Source organism: Diospyros lotus, chromosome 3, assembly GCF_014633365.1.
Source record: "Diospyros lotus cultivar Yz01 chromosome 3, ASM1463336v1, whole genome shotgun sequence".
Lineage (NCBI taxonomy): Eukaryota > Viridiplantae > Streptophyta > Magnoliopsida > Ericales > Ebenaceae > Diospyros > Diospyros lotus.
In genome coordinates this window covers 27532247-27554341 of record NC_068340.1, presented here as the reverse complement: position 1 = coordinate 27554341, position 22095 = coordinate 27532247, and the positions used below count along the sequence as shown (strand labels likewise).

At 38.3% G+C, this 22095-nt stretch overlaps 2 protein-coding genes across 2 annotated transcripts; one reads left to right on the top strand and one right to left on the bottom strand.

The window, feature by feature from the left end:
• Nucleotides 1-177: 177 nt before the first annotated feature.
• Nucleotides 178-16979, bottom strand: LOC127797089 (nucleobase-ascorbate transporter 12). The gene is made up of 10 exons (XM_052329617.1): nucleotides 16160-16979; nucleotides 15968-16065; nucleotides 15693-15863; nucleotides 5656-5756; nucleotides 3374-3509; nucleotides 3211-3261; nucleotides 2816-3103; nucleotides 1733-1967; nucleotides 889-1175; nucleotides 178-749 (listed from the first exon to the last, which is right to left on the bottom strand). The coding sequence occupies exons 1-10, from the start codon at nucleotides 16668-16670 to the stop codon at nucleotides 528-530; spliced, it is 2100 nt and encodes a 699-aa protein (XP_052185577.1). The 5' UTR covers nucleotides 16671-16979; the 3' UTR covers nucleotides 178-527.
• A 2539-nt stretch (nucleotides 16980-19518) lies between these two features.
• LOC127796176 (probable ribosome biogenesis protein RLP24) lies at nucleotides 19519-21950 on the top strand. The gene is made up of 5 exons (XM_052328189.1): nucleotides 19519-19902; nucleotides 20289-20400; nucleotides 21089-21202; nucleotides 21308-21444; nucleotides 21537-21950. Exons 2-5 carry the CDS (start codon nucleotides 20320-20322, stop codon nucleotides 21715-21717), a joined length of 513 nt encoding a protein of 170 aa, XP_052184149.1. The 5' UTR covers nucleotides 19519-19902; nucleotides 20289-20319; the 3' UTR covers nucleotides 21718-21950.
• Nucleotides 21951-22095: the final 145 nt, after the last annotated feature.

Here is a 22095-nt window from a genome sequence, read left to right as displayed (position 1 = left end):
TTTGCACATGAACCCATCACGTAAGAATGAAGTCAGCCCTGAAAAATACTTGTTTATCCCCCTGTTCCATCAAGAATGAGATTTTCGTGCATAATCCCAACACTTAAGATAGAATAGGTAACGGTGACAAATTGGGGTGTGGGTGGGGGTATATGGAGGGTGGATTATCTAGGCAAGTAAGAAATCCAGCCGGGCTTTCTGACCAATGTCTTTAAACTACATACATTGTTTACAGTTTTAGAGTACAACACGCAGTAGATCCTCCAATGTACACAAAATAGTTCACCTCTTATAAGAACTATGATCCCCCAAGAAGTCCCACCGTGTAAGAAAAGAAATTTAAATAAACAGAAAACAAAATGAGGAAACCAAAAACAAAAAAAAAGAAAAAAGAAAAAAACGTTTACATGCCTCCGTTCTACTATGAGATCTAAGCTTAATTTAGAGTCACAAGATAGCACCTCCTTTGCCCAGTTCGAAAACTGCTTTTGATGAGCTTTGAGTGTCTGATGATAAAGACGCACATCTCAGAGACCAACCCATTTCACCCATCTGAAAACTCGGCCTACCCTAAAGGGCAGCTCGTAGTCTTTGGCAACCGCAGGCTCCCGTTTGGCAGCCTCAGGCTCCGACCAAACATACACACCTCGTTCCTGCTGACTACCAGGCACAGTGTTGTCCAATATTACGGCTATCAGGAATGCAATCACCATGTGAAAGGACAGCAATGTGTTCATCACATAATTTAGCTGGCAAAAAGAAAACAACAAAATTATCAAGTTTGGTTGAGAAACTTTTCCCACATTTTGATGTGCACACAACACAAACCAGTTAGTAATAGTAATAACCCAGCTTTCTTGATCACTAACAAGTCGGAAAGATGCATACCCCTCCATATTTTGTGCGAAATGGGCCATGTGAAGCGACAATGTACGGCTGAAAATAGCTTGGAACAGACAAGTTGGTATTTGGAGAGATGCCGTACTGCTGGAAGTACGCTGGTATTGAGAGGGAGAGAAACAAAGATAGCCCAACTATGATAATGTTCCTGGAGCTTCCTGGCTCACTATAGCGTAGATTCGACAAGCCCAATGCTGTAAGCATTGCCCACATAAAGCAGAGGAGAGCCGCAACCATGACTTCAGGAATTGAAGCAATAAACCCACCGACTTTACCTGTCAGAGTCACAGAATGAGATTACAAACAATAAAAAGAGCAATAACAGTAAACTTAGTTTGGCCAAAATATTTAACTGTTACACTGGGAAGTGAATATGGCCTTGATAAACATTGAGCTACCGAGTCCATGAGATAGTAACAGAAAAATAGTTCAACTTTATGTTAGGGTGCCAGTTATCCAAGTTTCCTCAATTCAAGATCGCCATTAGTTATCCCACAATGCCATCATGCCTATATGATTCTAGTAAATATACACAGAATTCAATGATGATTTTCCAATGAACTGCAGCATTGCATGGTACAATCAAGTAATAAGAGCATAATCAGGTCGCATTAGGTTTGTCATGTCTTGTTTTTTGTGGGGGAGAAATCAGATGTTTTGATACATCATTTCTCCCAAAAACAGCAATCATAAAGTTTCCACATATTAAACAAGATGTTAAGATGGACATATCAGTGTGCAACATGTCGCTGCCACCAAGAAAAAGGATTCTGCTGTCCAGTTGTCATATACTCGAAAAGAAATGTTGAGAGCCATTTCAGAAAACACATACCTACTAGGGACAAGAAAATCAAAAGCACTGCACCCAACTCAACTGCTCGGCGGCTTCCCATTTTTGTCACAGCAATGGTGTGTACATTTTCAGTTAGAGTTGTGGATCCAGTCCCTGTTCCCCAAAGACCAGCCAGTATACTAGAAAGACCTTCCAGACCAATTCCTCGACTAAGAACACCAGGAGTCGGAGGTCTGGATGCAACCAACAAGGATGAAGCATGGTATGAGCCAACCTGTAAAAATTTTAAAGTAAAGATCAGCCATCTATATTTGACTGCATGTTCAGTATTACTCCAAATATTAAACAGGAAACTATTCATAACAAAGCACAACTGATACCATTACAATCAGATAAAACACGACAGCAGTGACATACAATGACATCAATAATCCTCTAACCAGAAAATGTTAAGAACTCTTACATCTTCCCAGTTTGCAAGATAGGCGAAGTGGGAAGACTAAAGGAACTTGATTGAAAAGATGTATATTAAGCACTACTCCCCCGCCCAAAACCTCTCTTTCTTCACAGAAGTTTCATGCACCAGGTGCAACTAGGGTCACCTTCTGGCTTCTGCAATAGACACCTCCCCCCCCCCCCCCCCCCCCCTCCCACACCCCCACAAAAAAAAAAAAAAAACTCTTCTTAAGTTCCTGAAGAAAATGCAAAACTTACTCCAGATGATGTTCCACACATTTTGACATATTCAATATTAAAAAAAATAAATAAATAAAGAGAATATTAGCAAAGGAAACATAAACATAAAATTAGCATCCGTATAATTATTGTATTTGATCAATGAACCAGTATGATGTTTCACAAATAACATGAACATTTTTTTTTTGGGGGGGGGGCGGGCCTCCAATTGTCTTGATCGTGAACATGTTAATGGTAATTTGTTGCAGCACATATCATGAAGACAGGCATGCAGATCTCATACCAAGAAAAAGTGAGTCTAAACATATCCATCATTTAAGTGGTCCTATTTTCATTATGGGTTTCACATTACGAAATGGACATTATGCTGCATCATTTCTAAATCAACCCATTGATCAAACCCCCAAAATTGGAAACAGAACTTACAGAATCCACTGATGAGATTAAGGACACCACACACATAACAAGAGCCATTCTCCAGTGGAAGATAGGTGTACCCCACTGTAGTGGGTAAGGAAACCTAAACCATGGGGCAGATTTTAATGCCTGAGAAGTATCAACTCTACATTGCTTCATCCTGGAAAGATGCTTTCTGCAGTGCTCGGATATTATGTTTGATGCTGGTACATTTACATCACAGCCCTTATAATTGTAGGCTCCTGCTTCAGTCAGTAGAAAAGCTGCCGCCCATGTGATTGCAAGACCCAATGGAACCTGGTCATAAGAAAAAAAAATTAAGCTTGCAGAAGATTTATACTACAATGTGAAAACAATGAAAACAAATACTATCTTATAGGAAACATATAGATATAACAACTCACCGCATATGTAAGAAATACCCTATGACCGAAAAGAGATATCTTTCTGAGGTACTGCAGAAAATTGGAGAAAATATCTTAGACATAGTGGAACAGCATATAATTCCAAAGGTATGTGATATGTTATCATATCTCTAAAATGATGGAAGTTGGTGAATGAACTTACAAGAGAGAAAATAATAACCAATAAGATCTGAACTGCACCAATCTCAAGACATGTACCAACTCGCGGGAAACCATAACTGTAGAAAGAAAGTCCAACTGCAGCAATAGTTGGGGCCACGACAACTGGATTAATCAACCTGGAGAGGAAGAACAAATAAACTGAGGATAAGTTACTGGAATGCTCTACATGAAAACTTCTTCATACAAATTGCAATTGGATAAGAACAACCCACAGTGGTCTTATGAACAAAAATATGCTTATCTACACAAGCAACAGGAAACTTTCATTGTTGTGCTAAAATAACAATGCTTATTCTTAAGTCAATATCAGTAGAGACCCAAAATAAACTTCAATCGGAAAATGGGATCTCAGCAAGGTAGTCTAGTCATACAAGTGAACATTCAATTTAGATATTCCAATGATAAGCATAGGAGTGGGCTCAAGAGTAACAAAAGTGAATACACAGATATTATTTTTGATAAACAAATGAATATACAGTTCATTAAAGGGCAACTGGAATGTACATTCATCATAAAATGTCAACATATATTAACTGCTTTATTCTTCCCCGCCACTATTCCCAAGTTCAATTCTGCCCACCCAGATTATATACTTGCAAAGATGGACAAAATACAATCAAACTTAAAGTACAACAAAGTTGTAGTAAGAATGTTTTGAGTATGTAGATATTTCGGCATAGATTGATCTGTCAACAACAAATAATTCCTTCATCAAAGATACATCTTTCACTAAAAGTTACCATTATTCACTCTTGATTGCAAGCCTCTTGCAAGTACCAATATACAGATTAAGTCTTTCTCAAACCAATCCACTGTAAACAGATACCAAAGCTTACAATGTCAGTTGATCGCAAACTCCAGGCATCATCATCAGCAGTTTGAATGCAAAATATCATTGTGATAAAAAGCGCTAGGCGCTAGTCGGGCGCCAGACTGGGGCCTAGTGCCTAGGCCACCTAGGTGACACCTAGAAAAATTATTTAAAATTTAAATAAAATTCATATTTATATATATATAAACAGATTATATATAGGCTATATACATATAAATCTTCCTCTATGACACTAAAAGGCAGTTGGGTATTGGGTAACATGTATTATATTAAAAAGAAAATAATGTTAAAGGGAAATGAAAGGCAGTTGGGAATTGGGTGAGACTGCTGTGGCTAACTTATATATATACTAAGATGTAATATATATATATATATAATGTTAGCAACTACTAAATTAATAACATATATATATCATATATATATAAATATATATATTGCTAACCTAATATATTAATATCGTATAATAGTAGGGGAATGAGAAGATTAGAGCAGCTGGTGGAAATTTCCAGCATATTGGACGCACAAAGGGCTTCCACCTCCACTGCCATTTTCTCTCTCCCATATGCTGCCACTTGAATATATATATCTACATATATGTATAATATACGATATTAAAATAGGATAAATAAAAGGCAGCAGCAAGAGCCTTCTCCAGCGTCTGTCTTTCTGTTCCCCAAACCCTCCAGAATGCGTGAGTGTGCATTCTGCTTCTTCAGCGCAGCCTCAGTGCTCCGATTGTCTTCTTCCTCTTTCCTGTCCATTTGCTTAATCCACTGGACTGGTTCTTCTTACCTTCATGGCAGCACCAGGTGCAGCCGAAATTGAGCTTCCAGCGTATGTGAGAGACTATCATCCAAGTGCCTATAAATAGTGGTGGGAGTACAAACCAATGGAGAAATTAGGAAGCAGCAAGGGAGAGAAAGCGGCGAGTCCATGAGAGACAACCCAGGCGGCGTGCAACAAGAGAGAGGAAGGGGAAATACCAATCAGCTCAATATTAGCATACACGCACGCATGTCTGGGCGACCCAAGTGGCCCAGGCACCAATTGGGCCCGATTAATCGGCCCAACATCTAGGGGTGCCGATTAGCAATTATTCGCGGCGGCCAGGGGCCACCTAATGCCTCGGTGGCTCCTAGGCGGCCGATTAGGCTGCCTTTTAGAACACTGCAAAAGATTAATTGGACTTCATTTGTACCATTACAAAGCCAATGCCCAAATTGCATAAAATAACTCCAAATATAGTGCTCACAAATCCTTCAAATATCGGGTTTCTTGTGAATTAACAATTGGGTCCATACTTTTTCACAATCAGGTCTGTTGATGAATAACTAATTTATCCAATCAGCTCTTCAGCTCTAAAGTCTAAACATTAAATCAAACTAAAGATTTCCCCAAACACAGTCCAGTTGATATAAAGAAATTCATACCTCAATAATAGTGTCATTAGTCCAGTATACCCCAGTACCGCCTGGAAGGCTGAAGATATGATTATAGCCCCTTGCAGCTCCTTCATAATATGCTTGAAATTCTGCAATGTAATTATGTCCAATTATTTCACAGAAGGTATAGCAAAAATGCATTAAAAATATAAAGTATTACACAAAGAAGATACAACAACAATCACAAGCCTTTATCCCCCATTGGACAAAGGACATAATGTAGACTTTTCCAGGGCAATAAAGCAATCTCCACTTGCACTAATGGTATTGCTTGCACCTCGTTGCCAATATAGAAAGGCAAATGTAACACAGTACTTCAGTTAACATTGTTATCACTAAGCAGTTTGTTTTACGTAAGGAAAGGTAAAATATGGTGGTGTTCAAACAATCAAGGTAGAATTTAGTTTCAGGTAGTGGTTGTCACTAGGAACCAATGAGCACCAGAGGCCATAGATAGAGGGATGGGAGAGGAACATGCTGCAAGTGAGAATGTATTAAACTGCTTGTGCTTCATCTGTCTATATGTACAAGGAAGTGATGACTCCCTATATAGGAAAGAGAAAAGTAAGGCTCACACATGAGCTGAGGCCAATTCTGTTAAGAGTAAGGACATGTGGCCTTATCTGGTGGGTCAAACAGGCAAATAAAAAACTTAAAATATTCTTGGCGTCAAACTAGCATAGGGTTCTGGGCAAACCTTAGGCTGATGGGAATTGGGGTCCCTCACAGGAGTGTGAATTGGTTTTGAGGCATATCACAACAAATAGTTGATTTTTGAGCAAAATCAGTTTTGTATTTTAGTGTCCTCCTCTAATTGCTAACTGAAGCATAGGTCACAGTGTTGAGGCAGTGGGGAAGCAAGTGCCTCAACAATACCCTTCATCTAGCCCCAATCCCAGAAAATCCTGTTCAAAAGAGAATGACCTTTTTGATTTTTCCAGAAATCCAATGTTAAAGAAATATTCTTAGGCAATATGCCACTAGAGAGATCACTTTCTGGGGGCAAGAAGGAGCCTTTGTCAAAATCGAATGAGATGGTAAGGTGCTGGTAAGGAGGGCAATCGCAAAGAGCCGAAAGGATTGGTTCTGAAGAGTAAGGATAGAGAATCTAGCAGAAACAAAGGTACTACACATGCAATGATGGTGGTGGTGGCAGAACATTATGCATAGTTTTGTCGAGGGTGACGGTGAGGCATGGTCAAATGTACATGTGTAGAGACAAACAACAAAAAATAGAAGTTTTAACTGATGGAAAATCAAAAGGAAATTTATTTAGTTTATGAGACAGAATAACCTTTTTAAAAGTCAACAGTTTCATCTGCTAGAAGACAAAGTCAATTAAGGTCATTGTAATAATTCTTACCAGCCAGCTCCTAAACAGAATTTGCAGATAACTAAATAAAACCAAAACAACTTGCTGGCCAAGGTTTAAATGCTAAAAAAAAAGGCAAACCAATGCAAGAAATAGCCACCAAAATGAAATGACCCTAAGTTCATATATTAAGTTTCCCTATTGCCACCAGCTCATTGAGGTTGCAATAGGTAAGAATCAGAAGGATGAATCATCTTACTCATACAATGTATGAATGTAATGCATATGAAATCAAAGATCAATATCAAACTAATTAGAGCATGTTTAGCTTAGCTTAAGAGGATGTTTGGCTTACCATTTTCTAAGATGGCTTTTAAGCCTTTCTACTTAAAAGCTATGTAAAGCTTTAAAGATGGCTAGCGTTTAAATTAATAACGTGTTTGAATAAATATGCACTTAATAAGTTGATAACGTGTTTGGTTTGAAAAAACTAATAAACTATCCTAACTTAAAAAAAAAAAAAAAAAACTAAAATAGACATGTTGCTGAATAATACAAATAAAATTCATAAAAATACTAATTTTTAATAAAAATAAATTATAAATTGATGTCCACCTAATAAAATTTTAACCATTACATATTGATAAATTATATACAATTATTAAAAAATATATTAATACAATGCTTTATGTTTAAATTTAAGTTTCATTCATAAATGATGCAACGTGTAACGCATGTGTGAAGAAAACACACCAAAATAAACCCTTGAAAGAGCAAACTTCAATGGCCGAAGCTTGGCTTTCAAGAAGACGCAAAAACAAGACTGTTTTGTTAAGAAACCCAAATAGGTTGCTGAAATTTGTATTAAGAAAAACTTGATTACAAACTCTAGATCCTAGGCATATTTATAGTATTTGACTAATCCAAATCCATTTAATATTTGAAAAACAAAATCCAACTAGAATCCTAATGGAAATAAATCCTAAATAAAAGTCAATTAGAATCTTAATAAAAATAAAACTCTAATCAAACATGAAGTAGAATCCTAAATCAAGTAGAAACATGAAATAGAATCCTAAATCAAGTAGAATCCTAAATCAAGTAGAATTCTAAAATTTAAGAAGTATTAAAATAACATTATGGCACTACTATTTTGGTGATACTGTTCCGGTTTGGTTGGGTCGGACTTGGGCCGAGTCTTGACTGGTGACCGCATCATTCACCTTCACTTGAGAAAAAATTCGACCTCAAATTTTGATCATGTTTGGACAAATCCACATCCGATAAGTACGAAGAGAGATTAGCCACTTTGAATGTTTAGAAATACCCATATGATTAGGCAAATCCACAACATAAGCATTGTCATTGGTCTTCTTTGGAATCTTGTAAGGACCATACTTCTTTGGCTTGAACTTGTTCTGCTTTCCTGCTGGAATTTGTTCCTTCTTCAAAAAGATCATAACTTCATCTCCAATCTCAAATATCTTGTGCTTCTTATGCTTGTCAGCTGTCGCCTTATATTTCTTATTTGTACAACTTTTGCTTGACATCTTCCTGAACCGCTTGAACTTTTCTGCTAAGGGAACATGAGCAAAGACATTCCTCCCCTTCTTAGCCATATCAGCATTGGCATGGGTCCAATCATCGCCATGTTTGTTGCCTTCTGCCTCCATTGCATTATTACTGTTAGATTGAGGACGTTGAACCTTCCATCTTGAGCGCTTCTCTAATCTAGTAGATCTTATTGCCTTCGATTCAACCATGCCAGATCTTGAATAAACTGTAGAAGGATTTGCTACCATGACCTCCATCTCCTTTACAGTCGCAAGTCGATCGAAGGAAACACCACCATCCTTGGGTTGCGAAGCAATGCTTGAGCCATCGGGACTGGAAAATACCCCAGTATGAGTCAATAACCTTGGAGTTTCTATCATGTTAGCAGCGTAAATCAGACCTGAGTTTGCAAACGTTGAGATTGCTGGGACAACATAATCTTCGAAATCAAGCTCCACTTTAGAAGCTTTGGTTTGATTCTTTTCCACTATGGGTAACAAAGAATAACGCACACCTTCTTTCTCAAGCTGATATGTGTTCTTCCTACCCGAGTGCTTAGCATCCACATCAAATTGCCAAGGCCTCCCAAATAAAATATGGCAAGCATCCATATCAACAATATCACAATAGACTTCGTCGGAGTACTTACCAATAGAGAAAGGCACCCTACAACGTTCATCCACATGTATGCCACCAACTTCTTTGATCCATCCAATCATGTAAGGGCTTTGATGTTTTTCAGGAGTTAACTGTATCTTTGCCACCACGTCTCTTCCTATGATGTTCTCCTGACTTCCACTATCAATAATCAACTCAAAGATTTTTCCTTTCACCGTACACCTCGTGCAAAAAAGCTTATGCCGTTGAGTCGTATTTTCATTCTTTTGAGATAGCATTAACTTCCTCACTACACAGGTATATTGCCCGTATCCATAATCTTCTTTGTCATCCTCCCCATCAAGCCCGCAATATACTTCATCTTCAGCAACATCTTCCTCTTCCTTTTCTACATTGTTAACTGTTTTCCTCCTTGGACAATCACTAGATCAATGCCCAACCTCATTGCACTTGAAACATTTTAAAAGAATAGGCTTTGCATAAGGATTAGGGGATTTTGGAAGATTAAAAGTAGTACCTCGAATGTTTCCCCCCGTTGTAGCCTTATTAGGGTTGACTATATGAGGTGGATTGGAGGGTTGCGCTCCTTGAACCGACTTGCCTTTATCAAAAACTGGTTGTTTATTTTCATTCCCATTATACTGACGATAGTTGTCATTACGAGATCTCTCACTCAACATTAACTCAACCTTTAAAGCTAAGTTCCTTGCTTCTTGCACACTCAGAACCATCTGAACCCCAATTTTATCACGAATAGCAGGCTTCAATTCATTCAAGTAACGAGCTGCTTGTTGATTGTCACTTTCTGACAATTGGTTTCTCTCTACCAATCGCAGAAAGTCAAAGGTATATTCATTCACACTCTTCATTCCATGTGCACATCTTTGATAAGCTTCAAACATATATTGTTCATAGTCAGGGGGCAAAAACCTACCTCTTAACAGTTGCTTCATTCGTCTCTATGTCTGAAACGGCTGTCGGCCTTTCCTCAATCTCGTTTCTCTTAATCGCTCCCACCAAACAGATGCACCGCCATTCAACCTGTAAGCCACTAACTTTATTTGTTGTTCATCTGGGATCTCCATGTATTCGAAAAAACGATCAACCTCAGTGATCCAATCCAGGAACCCCTCAATATCAAGATCTCCACTAAAGGTAGGAATATCAACTTTTAGTTTATACTCATCGTTGCCCCAGTGGTTGTGCTGATGCACATTCCTCCTAACCCCTCTACCACTAGGGTTAGCTATTGCTCGACCAAAATCATCCTCTTCATCGCTATCTTCAATCACTGGTCTTTTAGGATTAACAAGGACATGATTAATGAGTGGTCTTCCCGCTCCGACTTGATTCACCCCATTATTCAAGTTCCTGTCATCATTAACTCGTAGTAAGGTGTCCAATTGGTTGCTATGTTGCTCCAATCGCTGCTAGATAGTACGAGTTACTTCCCGATGTTCTTCGATTGCTCTCCAAACTACGGACAACCCCTGATCATCGTCACGAGGCTGGTTGCTACCATTACCTTCAAAATTGGCCATCTGATTGGTTGATTAACCACTCCGATACCACCTGACGCAGCGTGTAGCACGTGTGTGAAGAAAACACACCAAAATAAACCCTTGAAAGAGCAAACTTCAATGGCCGAAGCTTAGCTTTCAAGAAGACGCAAAAACAAGACTGTTTTGCTAAGAAACCCAAATAGGTTGCTGAAATTTGTATTGAGAAAAACTTGATTACAAACTCTAGATCCTAGGCATATTTATAGTATTTGGCTAATCTAAATCCATCTAATATTTGGAAAACAAAATCCAACTAGAATCCTAATAGAAATAAATCCTAAATAAAAGTCAACTAGAATCCTAATAAAAATAAAACTCTAATCAAATATGAAGTAGAATCCTAAATCAAGTAGAAACATGAAATAGAATCCTAAATCAAGTAGAAATATAAAGTAGAATCCTAAATCAAGTAGAATTCTAAAATTTAAGAAGTATTAAAATAACATTATGGCACTACTATTTTGGTGATACTGTTCCGGTTTGGTTGGGTCGGCCTTGGGCCGAGTCTTGATTGGTGACCGCATCAATAAAAATGTTAAACATATATATTGAGGCATTATATAAAATTCTTTATTTTTATATTTTATCAATATATATAAAATATAAAAATAAAGAGAGAAGGGCAAAGGGATGGAGATGGAGGCGACAACGGCGATGGAGTTGGAGGCGAATGCAGTGAGGCAGCAACAGCGATGGGGCTGGAGGCAACAATGGAGGTGACAAAGGAGATGGAGATGGAGGTGGGTGGTGGTCGCGATGGCGCTGGAGGTAGTGAACGCAATGAGGCGGTGACGGCGATGGGGCTAGAGGCGGCAATGGAGGCGATGAAGGAGATGGAGATGGAGGCAGCGTAAGAGAGAAGGGTAGGGGGATAAGATTGAAAATATCATAGTTATTGCAAGGCAAAATTATAAAACACTTGGTCAACTCTATTTTTCATGTATAGTGTTTTGAGAAAAGCTTGGGGGGAGCTTTTCTAAAACATTCTCAAATAGCGTTTAAGCTCTTTAATTTTTAACAAACGTGTAATTAAATAAGTTATCTAACTTTTAAGCTTCACCAATAGCTTAAAAGCGGTCAAAATGCAGAGCCAAACACCCTCTAGCTTTTAAACTATTTAGCTTTCAAGTTAAAAGTTAGATAGTGTTTAAGTTGATAATGTGTTTGGATAAATGTACTTTTAAGCTATCAATTAATATCTATGTGTTTGATTTGAAAGAGCTGATAAGCTATTAAAACTTGACAAAAAGACCAAAATAGACATGATGTTGAATGATGTAAAATTTTATTATTAAATGTTAATAAATTATACATAATTATTAAAAATATATTAATACAATATTACTATATATATTATATATAATAATATATATTATTTTGTGTTATATATATACATATAACATATATAATGTTTATTATTGTTATATATATATACACGCTGCACGCAGTGAGAAGAACAGCAACCGATGGCTGACGGTGGCTGCAGCGGCCGATGGGGGCGATGGCTAACGGGAAGCGGCCGGTTGGGGCAACGGCGATGGCCAACAGTGGCAGTCGGAAGAGGTTGAAATGGAACCCGACGGCGGCTTGCGGTGATGGCGCGACCCACCAACCCGACGACGGCTTGAGGCGGCTTTGCTGGACGACATTGACGACGGATCTGAAGGAGGGGCGATGGCGACGGCGAATCTGGAGGAGGGGCGACGACGAAGGTGGATCTAAAGGAGGGGCAATGGCAGCAGCGGCGGTAACGGCAGAAGCTCGAAGATAGGAGAAGAAAGGGACAAGGTGTAAATATTCAAAATGTTTGCGGGCAAAATAGTAATAGCATTGGTCAACGCAATAGCTTCTTTTGCAAAAGCTGGGGAGTACCAGGTTTTCTCAAACGCTATTATAGTAGCGTTTAAGCTACCTAGCGTTTAAGCGTTTTTGTGTTGCCAAACACTTCACTCAAAAACGCTGCTTAGCTTAAACGCTGCTTATGCAACTAATAAGCAATCAAACTGTTAAGCCAAACAACCTCTAAATGACAGGGGCTTATAAGCTCTAGTATGTAGCAAAATTTAGATTTTAAGGAGGGCATTTTGGCCTTTTACTTGATTAACTATAGCTTTTTAAGACAGCTTAAAAGTTATTCCAAAAAATTATGGGGTACCAATTTTTGAAAAAAGCTACCCGAAGAGTTTATAAGTTGAGTAGCTTATAAGCTCTTCCAAGTTAGCCAAACAGGTAAAAAACAAATTTAAGCTGTTAGGGAGCTTAACCAAGGAAAAAGCTAAGGCAAATACTCTCTTAAGACACAAGCAAGAGATGATGATGTCAATCTCTCACAAATTATAGGAGGATGTCAAGACACCAAGATAAGAAGCTACTTGTGGATCAAACTAGTGCTGGAATAAGGACTTGTTTAGTCCTACTATGAAATTTTGCAATGATCACTCTTGCATAAAGTGCTCCAACTCGAAGTTTAAATCTTTTGCTTTTCCTTAAAAAGAAAAAAATATTATATTTTGTATTGGCCAAATAACATTCAAAAAAATTATGAAAAAAGTTTTTACTTAAGCATTTTTAAACCATCACACAATATGGCCAAATGAGCACTGAGTAAATATATATATATATAACTTGTATAAATTATCTTCATAAATCTTATTGGGAACAAAGAGGAGTATGGATATTGTAGTCAAATTATGCAATTGGTAGAGAGATGCCCCACACACACTTTCAATCATGAACTTATTCATCTTTTTATCCCCAAAAATGGCTATACAGACCATAACCTCAAAATCATACCTAGTGTAATAAAAAAAATAAAAAAAAAAGAGCCTTACCACAAAAATAGCCATAAGTAGGTGAACCCTTTATGAGCTCAAAAAAAGAAAGTTGTCTATCAATAGGCATAGATAATTCATTAAAAACCTAAAAGAGAAGGGGCAAAAAGGGGAGTTGACCCGAAGTTAGTGATAATGATCCCTTTTATTCAATAAAAGGCCAACCCATCCAAAAGCTCTATTTCTTCCCCTGTACAGTTATCAATATTATAACATCAAGAAACTATATTAGACCCTTTTTTTATTTTTACTTCCATAGTTTGGAATTAATTTTGAGTTCAAAGGCCTCAACTCCTGATAGTGTGTGGAAGACTACTGAACATTTTCACCATTCACCTTTATCTACAGCCATCTTCAGTCTTAATCCTAAGGTCCACCCATCTTTTCTCACTATACTTTGGAGCAACTTCACCTTTCAGTGGTCCTTGTTCAACCTTCAACTCAAATGAAAACCATCTCTCTAAATTAAGTAATGACATCCCTGTTGAAACATGAGCCATGTGACCAAACACATAGGCCATGCTCTCCCTCATTTTCCCCTCCACGAGTGTTGATTCCGATCTAAAAGTGAATTCATTTCTTACATATTGTTTCTCTAGTTAGCACTGATTTTATAAATGTTCTTAGATTAAGTAACCCAATCACAATATTTCAATTAGTAGAAATCTTGATGATAAACTGCAATTAGCCTTTTAAATAGTACTAGTAGAACCTAAATTGGCAGCATTATCAGTTATGGTGCACAAATAATACAACATGAATTGCAAACACTAAGGTGGTGTTCTTTTCGTGTTTCAGTTTTCAGTTTTCAATTTTGAATTTATTTTCAGTTTTGTATTTTGAGTAGTCTGTTTTGAGATTATTAAAAATGCATTCTTTTTGTCATTTTGAAAATTTGTTTCTCAAAATAGAAAATTGAAAAACGTGTTTACTTTGAAATTTTGAACAAAATTATTTTATAATATTTTATTCAATAAATTTGATTCAAAGTAAATTGTAAACATTTATTAATAAATTATAAATTTAATTCAAAGGATTTAAAATATAATACAAGAGATAACTAATAATCTAACCACAAAGTGCTTTCTAAAGCAATTTTTAATTTGACTCAACTATTAATTCCATGATAAATTTGTTTTTACCGACAAATTGAAATCTGATATTAATTTTGAGATTTAGATTATCCACAACATATACATTAAAAAAATTATAAATCATAAAATAACAAAATATTGATTTATCATAGACATAATCCAAAATCTTAGAAATATCATTGAAAAGAAAAATCAATAAAAAAAACCATATTACATATTCAATTTGGGCGTGGAGGGTGGTGGCAGATTTGGGTGTGGCAGAAGAAAGAAATCCCCAACTCTCAACCTTGAAGAGGGAAGAAATCTCCAACCCTCAACCCTGAAAAGAAGGAGTCGCAAGAGGAAGAAATGACAGAAGAAAGAAACAACTGATAGTGGTGGGCGTGATGGAGGATCTGGGCATGGAGGGTGGTGGCGGGCGTGAAGGGAGGTGGTGGGCGTGGATGGTGGTGGCGACGGAGCTTGAAGAGAAGAGAGAATGAAGTGTTTTCCGTGTTTTGGATTCAGAGGCTCTGTTTTGGCTGAAAACAACTAAAACGTGATTTTAGCGTTTTGGGTTTTCTATATAATTTTTTTTTTTTTTTTTTTTTTTGTGTTTTGAAAATGCATTTTTAAAAATAGGTAAGAAAACGCATTTTAAGTGTTTTGAAAAATTGAAAATGGAAAATGGGCTGAAAACAACAAAGTGAACAAGCCCTAATGTTTTCCCTAATTTCCCCTAGGACTTGTATCTTTTTTGTACTTATTTCTAAAGGAGAGGAGTTAAAATACACAAACAAGAAAACATGCCTACTAGATGTAACATAACAACTACTAGATCACATGCCTCAAAGGTTGTCCTAAAATTTCCCAAAAGAACAATGTGAAGATATGAACCCATGCTACTAAATTGTGCATCTCAAGTTGTTTAACTAAATAGATGCTTTCATGGATTTGAGAACATTCTTTGATCAGCTTGAGAAACCAATCATATCACAGTTATCATACAGTAAGAGCAAATATTGATTGCAAACTCAACTATATCAAAAATCAAATGGTTAGACTAGAAACATACATTGCCATTCAGTCCCAGGAATTCCGGAGAGTTGATAATTGCAAGTGCCGGAGCAAGATAGACGAAAGATGGACCCTGTATCAGGGGCAACCTTGATCCAAATGATGTATGCAGCAGTGTTGTTACTCCAGATACAAACAGCACAGTTGAGACCACGTTAGCCGTATCTTCCTACACCCACTAAACTCCATGAGTCGAGTCATCTAATTTGGTATACAATATAATAGAACAAGTCTACAAATAATTGAAATGATAAATAAACTACAAGTGCTTACATAAGTGCCTCCCATTGCCGGAACAATTACTAGCGGAATAAGAACTAAAGAACCCAGCATTGAAATGTAATGTTGGAGTCCGTATAGGCCAATTGGAACTGTCACATAAGATCATATATGAATAGAATGCCACTATTTTCGTTCCAACGAAATGAAATCACAGAAATTCATTAACTAATCGATAAAGCTCACCGAGGCCAGGTGTATCTCTGAGCTCATACTTCATATGCGAGTGACGAGACACAAGGCCATCATCGTCCACCGTTTGAGGCAACACATCCACAACCTCTTCATTCCTCACAGGTCTCCTGCTCGGCGGCGGCGGAGGAGGTGGCTCCGCCGCACCCTGCCCGTTGGCGGCAGGAGGGGCCGATCCCTTCGGCGCTCCTCCATCGGAGTCCCTCCTCCTCGTCACCACTTTATCCTTCTTCTCTGCCTCCGGCGCCACCTTACCACCGTCGGGCTCCCCGTTCACGGCCGGGGCGGGCCGAGGCCTAGCCGCTTCCAGATCCACCTGTGTATCGGGCTCCCGCGGCTTCGGTCGGGCCACGATTTGGCCGGAATAGCTGGCATTGGTCTCGCCGGAGAATTTAGGGCGGAAGCCTGTCCGCTTGGCCCAAGAAGACGTAGGCATTGCAGTGGATTCGGGGGCGGGTGGCCAGGGACCCGGGCGGGGCCTCTTCGTCGGGTCGGAGCTCGCCATTCAAGGTTCAACCCTAAAACTGCATCCCTGGGCCGTATATGTAAGGAATGTATGGTGATCTGGTTTCTAGTAGGGGTTTCAGTAGTAGTGGCGAGTGAACTTGAAGTGGCTGGCTAGGGTTTGGAAAGAAGAGATCCCAAATAATGAGAGAGAAAGAGTGAGATTGATAGAGAAGAGCAGAGAGAGAGAGAGTGTGTGTTTTGGGGAAGAGAGATTAGAAAGAGAGAGAGAGAGAGAGAGAGAGGAAACGGTGGAGGAGGAAGTGGGGTGGAAGTCCAAACCGCGTTTCCTTCTGCTGCCCGTTGATGGGATGATGTAACTATTAGATTTTTCTACTTCCCCTGCTCACTGTCCGCTGTCCACTGTCCACTGTCCTCCTATTTTCTTCTCCTATTTTCTTTCTATTTCTTTTCCCATTTTTTTATTTCCTTCATTCTGTTTTCACTTTTCCAGTAACGTATTCCCCACTTTTAAATTTTTATATTGTTTTTATTATTTAATAAACTTTTTTTACAAAATCATCAATTAATAACAAATATTCATAAATAAAAATTAAAATATATTATATTATATTTTATATATATATATATATTCTTATATTTTCTGTCTCTTGTTTCCATACGAAGTGTACTCTCTCTCTCTCTATATATATACACTTTTAAATAACATTTTGCACTTTAATTCTCGCAGGAATTTCCTATTAAATACTTGTTAATATTTGAAATTCATCATAAATGTTATATTGCCATATAAATGTAGTTCGCATTCATCATTTTCTGAGTGCGTATTCAGTGATAAAATTTTGTTATCATTTTATAATTGCTTTTAATGGTCTCCTGAATACCCCCTAAAATTTAGAGAAGTCAACATTAATTAATTGGGTCACATAAGATTTTCCTAATTATTATTATATAGTTCTTATTAGAGAGTATCTTAATCCAACAAAATAATAAAATAATGTTAATTTTTAGGATTACAATATATTATATTATTAAATGTCATTTGCAAGGACTCAATTTCAGGATTTAATTGGTATCTTATTTTAATAGGCAGTACCTATCGGCTTGCCCCTGCCCCCATCAACTGGATATGGTTAAGGTATTTTCATTAATTTTACATTATTAACTGTCTTATTTTATCCACTTAAAATTAATTAATATTAACGAATGTGTAATCTCACTAACTAACTGAAGGTCCATTACTCATTAACAACCATCAAGAGACATAAAAAATAATAAAATAACGAATCCTATATCTTACATAAAACATTAATTAATTAATTAATATAATTTTAAATCATCATCCTCATCATTATGTCAAAGTTTTAAGTAACTAGTAGCCTTATAGGCCACTCCGTGATCAAAAAGCCTAAAACCTTCTTGTGCCTTGACTCTTCTTTAAGCAATCTTATACTTAGATTCAAAATTGCATAATTTTCAAACTAAGGAAGGAAAAATGCGTACCAGGTTGACTCCCACTAACTTGATGGTCGCGGGTAGCTATTGTGTCATAGTCATGGTCAGTTATTTGATACTTAATCAAGTTTGATGTCATTTATTTATGCATCAAACTTGTGGGTGGGTGGAATGTTTTGTATTGGGTGAAGATAATTAGCCAAATTGTGGCAACATGCATGACTAGAGAGACCAAATCCGAAGCCAGCCAGCCAGCCAGCCAGCCGAGCAGAGAGAGATGGGTGGGTGGGTCCAATCCAGTGGGCAGTTTCCATGATGAACTGAGACCACAAGCCATCGATTAAACGCCCTTCTTTCATGCTCGTTGCTAGTTGGATTTTGGTGTCACGACGGCTGGACCCCACTTCTGGGATAGCTAGCTAGATTAGACAGCATGGCCCTTTTTGGCTTCAACTAGCTGAAAGAAGCCGCCAATTACAAACGCCCAAACAGGACACAGGTATGGAAAGTAACAGTGAACCTTGTTGATAATAAGTGAAAATGACGAGTTTAAATTCCAACCCCAAGGCCAAGGGTTAGTTTGATCCATTTCAAATTAAGGAAGCCCCCCAAACTTGTATACTTGTTAATTATTGAGATTACGGTCACCCTTGGTCATATAATATTATATTATTATTACTATAATATAAATCAATACGGCTCGAAAGTGTAAATTGCAATATGGGATGTGGACAACGAATGAATCCCCCCACAACAGCTGTGCCATTGTTGGAGTCGTCTAATTAGCACGCATGATAGGGATCTGAGCAGTAAATACATTGGCCAGTGGCCACCCCCCTTTTCGCTTTCCATTTTATTTGCCTCCCGATTGGCGCGGAGTCAAGAAGGCGGGGACGCCCCTGAAAGCTACGACTTTCTTTGATAATACTGCATTGCCATTGCCTGCATAATTTGATATAAACAAACTATATTAAATCAACCCAAATCAGTTCCCTCACTTTAGTTTACTTCAATTTAATTTCTTTTAAACCCTTCTGATTTGGGTTTATGATACAAAGAGCCAAAAAATCAAATTATCAACCGGATTTATTATTATTATTATATATAATAATATGTAATATTTAACTGAAAAATGATCGTTCTCTTCCTATTATTATTATGTATGGCTAGATTTTTCTCTCCATGTTTTGTCTTTAACTTACTAGACTAAATCATCTTGATTCTTTAATAAGACTTTTTATATGTAAAATGCACCAGGATCCACTGATCAATTAAAAATGTATTTGTCAATTTGAATAGAACCTGGGCCAGCTGAAGCTTAGGCCCAGGTACAAAAACATTAAACAAAATGGGGCGGCCCGCAACCCATTTGGGCCACGGGCCCCGGCTGATATATATGATATGTACGACTATTTATCATGTACACATAAGGGAGACCATCTAGGGTTCTTACTCTTTGTAAGGAGACGCCGAGAGAGGGATCTTCCTTCTCTCTACGATTCCAGCCAGTTTCCGCCGACACCCTTCCATCTTATCGATTATTTCTCTTATTTTTTTTAGGCACCACTGTCGATATCACAGTCTTTGCTCTCCCTCATTCCTATCCCTTTTTCTGCAATTCACCGAGGGTCTTTGCAATTCCGACGGCTATTCCGGCGATTTGTTCGCCCACTCCACCGATCACCTCTTGTTCTCACCCCTTCAGACCGGCGCGGTGCTCGGTGGCCTTGTCGCCACCTAGAGGAGCCAGCCGGTGATTCAGAGGCCGTGGGAGAGACCGCAGGCGCCGTTTCGACTCGGCGATTTCTCGCCGACAGGTATAACCGTTACCCCGATTTCGTATCTATAGGTGAGTTGATTGAGTGTTTATTGGAGTTCATTGAATTCGGAGAATCGATTCTCAACCTTACCGAAATCTGATTCGGCCATGGGAGAGTTTCGGTCGGTGATTTGCGTTTATTTTGTCCAGCGAGGTGTTCTGTGATGGCGGGTTTTGACTTTTACTTCTGGATTATTTGCTTTGGCCGTTGGTGTTCTGAGTTTGGTGATTCGTTTCTCTGACTTCTGCTCCCTTTGTCGATCGTTTTGCATGCAAAGATGGATGTGGACATATTAAAAACTCCTTGGGCTCCTTTGTAACAACTAATCTGGAACTTGTTAACAGAGGCTTGCATGATCTAATACTATGTATTCCCTCTTGCAGGAATTAGAGGGTTTGCTAACCTGAATCCACAATGAGGTTAGAAAAGTGCTGGTTCTGCTCCTCAACCGTATATCCTGGGCATGGTATTCAGTTTGCTAGGAATGATGGCAAGGTAGCGTCCACTTTATCCTACTTTTTTTTTTTTGCCTTTTCATATATCATGTGAATGCAATATGCTGGCGCTCATTGTTCTTGAAGACAATAGGAACTGGAGCAGAGAATTGTCTCGCTAAACTTAAAAAATGGTCCAGATATTTGATAGTGAGTCCTGTGTAAATCTTAAGAACTTCTGCAGTCTCACTGACTTGCAAATTGGCGTTTCAATTGTTCGAGGAAGCCCTATAGTTGTCATTGGCAGCACCGGGTTCCCATGGTTACATAAATTATTTTGGACAAACAATGGCTATCCTTTTACGTGTACTATGCCTCCACATAAATGTAACTTAAAGTGCTTCAGAAGGCAATTTTAGGCTTGCAAGTCTCCTGCAAGTTGAAACCAAGTTGGGTTCCACTCAAAATTGTTAATGGCTGCGCAAAATAAGGAGTGCTATATAGCTCAAACAAAATAGTTTTCCGGCTTAATAATTATCTTCTCTTGGTATAGTACAAGCCCGTATGATTGGTGTGTTTTTATTTGGGCTTACAGTTTATGGTGGTCTTGGAATACAACTTATGGGTGCAATGAGATTTCTTGTTATGGAACGGTATGGTGGGCATGGTACTACCGTACTAGTGTAGCTAGTCAGATTTTAGTAGTGATCTCAACTTATGGCTTGTAATGATGACGACTCCAAATGCAGATTTTCCGGTTTTGTCGATCTAAATGTCACAAGAATTTTAAGATGAAGAGGAATCCCCGTAAAGTTAAATGGACCAAAGCTTATAGAAGACTGCACGGGAAGGATATGACACAGGTAAAAAAAAAAAAACTTGCATCACTTTTTTGTTGGCTGGGGATCTTGCCCTCTTTTTTTGTTTCTAATTCCCTCTTTTGTGTTCTTGTATTGTCTCCTTCCCAGGATTCAACCTTTGAGTTTGAGAGGAAACGGAACAGGCCAGAGAGGTATGATAGGAATCTGACACAGAACACCTTGAAGGCCATCAAGAAGATTGACAAAGTCAGAGTTGAAAGGGAGGCCAGACACCATGCAAAGAGGTTTTCTTCTTATCTGCTGCTATTTTGGCCTCTGAGAACATTACGGGCTATTTTGTTATTATCTCCCTAATTTACATACATGTACTGGACAGGATGAAGGGAAAGAAAGCCAAGGAACAGAAGGAGGCAACAAAAGAGCTGGAGCAGAGCATCCACATGGTCAAGGCTCCTGGGGCCCTCCAACAAGCGCCTTCTCTTACTTTGCCAAAGATCAAAGTGCAGGTTTCCCAGAAGCAGCAGTCCGAGGAAAATCGCATGCAGATCGAGGAGTGATCTTGTTACTACCAGGATGCTCTGCTGTTTTGCTTAATATATTTTGTGATTTGATATTGTTTTTGGCATCGTATTTCTAGTTTGAAGACCCTATAGACGCTTGGTTGATGATCCTACGGGATAACTTGTTTGCTGCTTTGCCTTTGGCACGTATGATGTCAACCTTTTAGAGATCATTATTGACGTTGGGAATCGACATTCAATCTGAGAGGAAGTGAATCTTCTCTCCTGTCTCTCGTCTTTGTGTAGCCTCCTTTCTCCTGCAAAACACCATAAAAGTAGTTTCGGTGAAGTTGAAACAAAGGGGAACGTTCGCTGGTTTGAAGACGCAGATTTTGGGTCGAAATTGAATTGAGCTCGGTCGAAGGTTATTTTGCT

What these genes read in the sequence shown, in the direction of transcription:
- LOC127797089 (XM_052329617.1), bottom strand. Translation starts at nt 16,670, where the DNA reads ATGGCGAGCTCCGACCCGACGAAGAGGCCCCGCCCGGGTCCCTGGCCA. An exon ending in TCCTGGGACTGAATGGCAAT is followed by an intron (nt 5,757 to 15,692) that starts GTATGTTTCTAG and finishes ATTACATTGCAG; the next exon opens with AATTTCAAGCATATTATGAA. An exon ending in CTAATGACACTATTATTGAG is followed by an intron (nt 3,510 to 5,655) that starts GTATGAATTTCT and finishes CTTCCTCTCCAG; the next exon opens with GTTGATTAATCCAGTTGTCG.
- LOC127796176 (XM_052328189.1), top strand. Translation starts at nt 20,320, where the DNA reads ATGAGGTTAGAAAAGTGCTGGTTCTGCTCCTCAACCGTATATCCTGGG. An exon ending in ACGGGAAGGATATGACACAG is followed by an intron (nt 21,203 to 21,307) that starts GTAAAAAAAAAA and finishes TCTCCTTCCCAG; the next exon opens with GATTCAACCTTTGAGTTTGA. An exon ending in GCCAGACACCATGCAAAGAG is followed by an intron (nt 21,445 to 21,536) that starts GTTTTCTTCTTA and finishes TGTACTGGACAG; the next exon opens with GATGAAGGGAAAGAAAGCCA.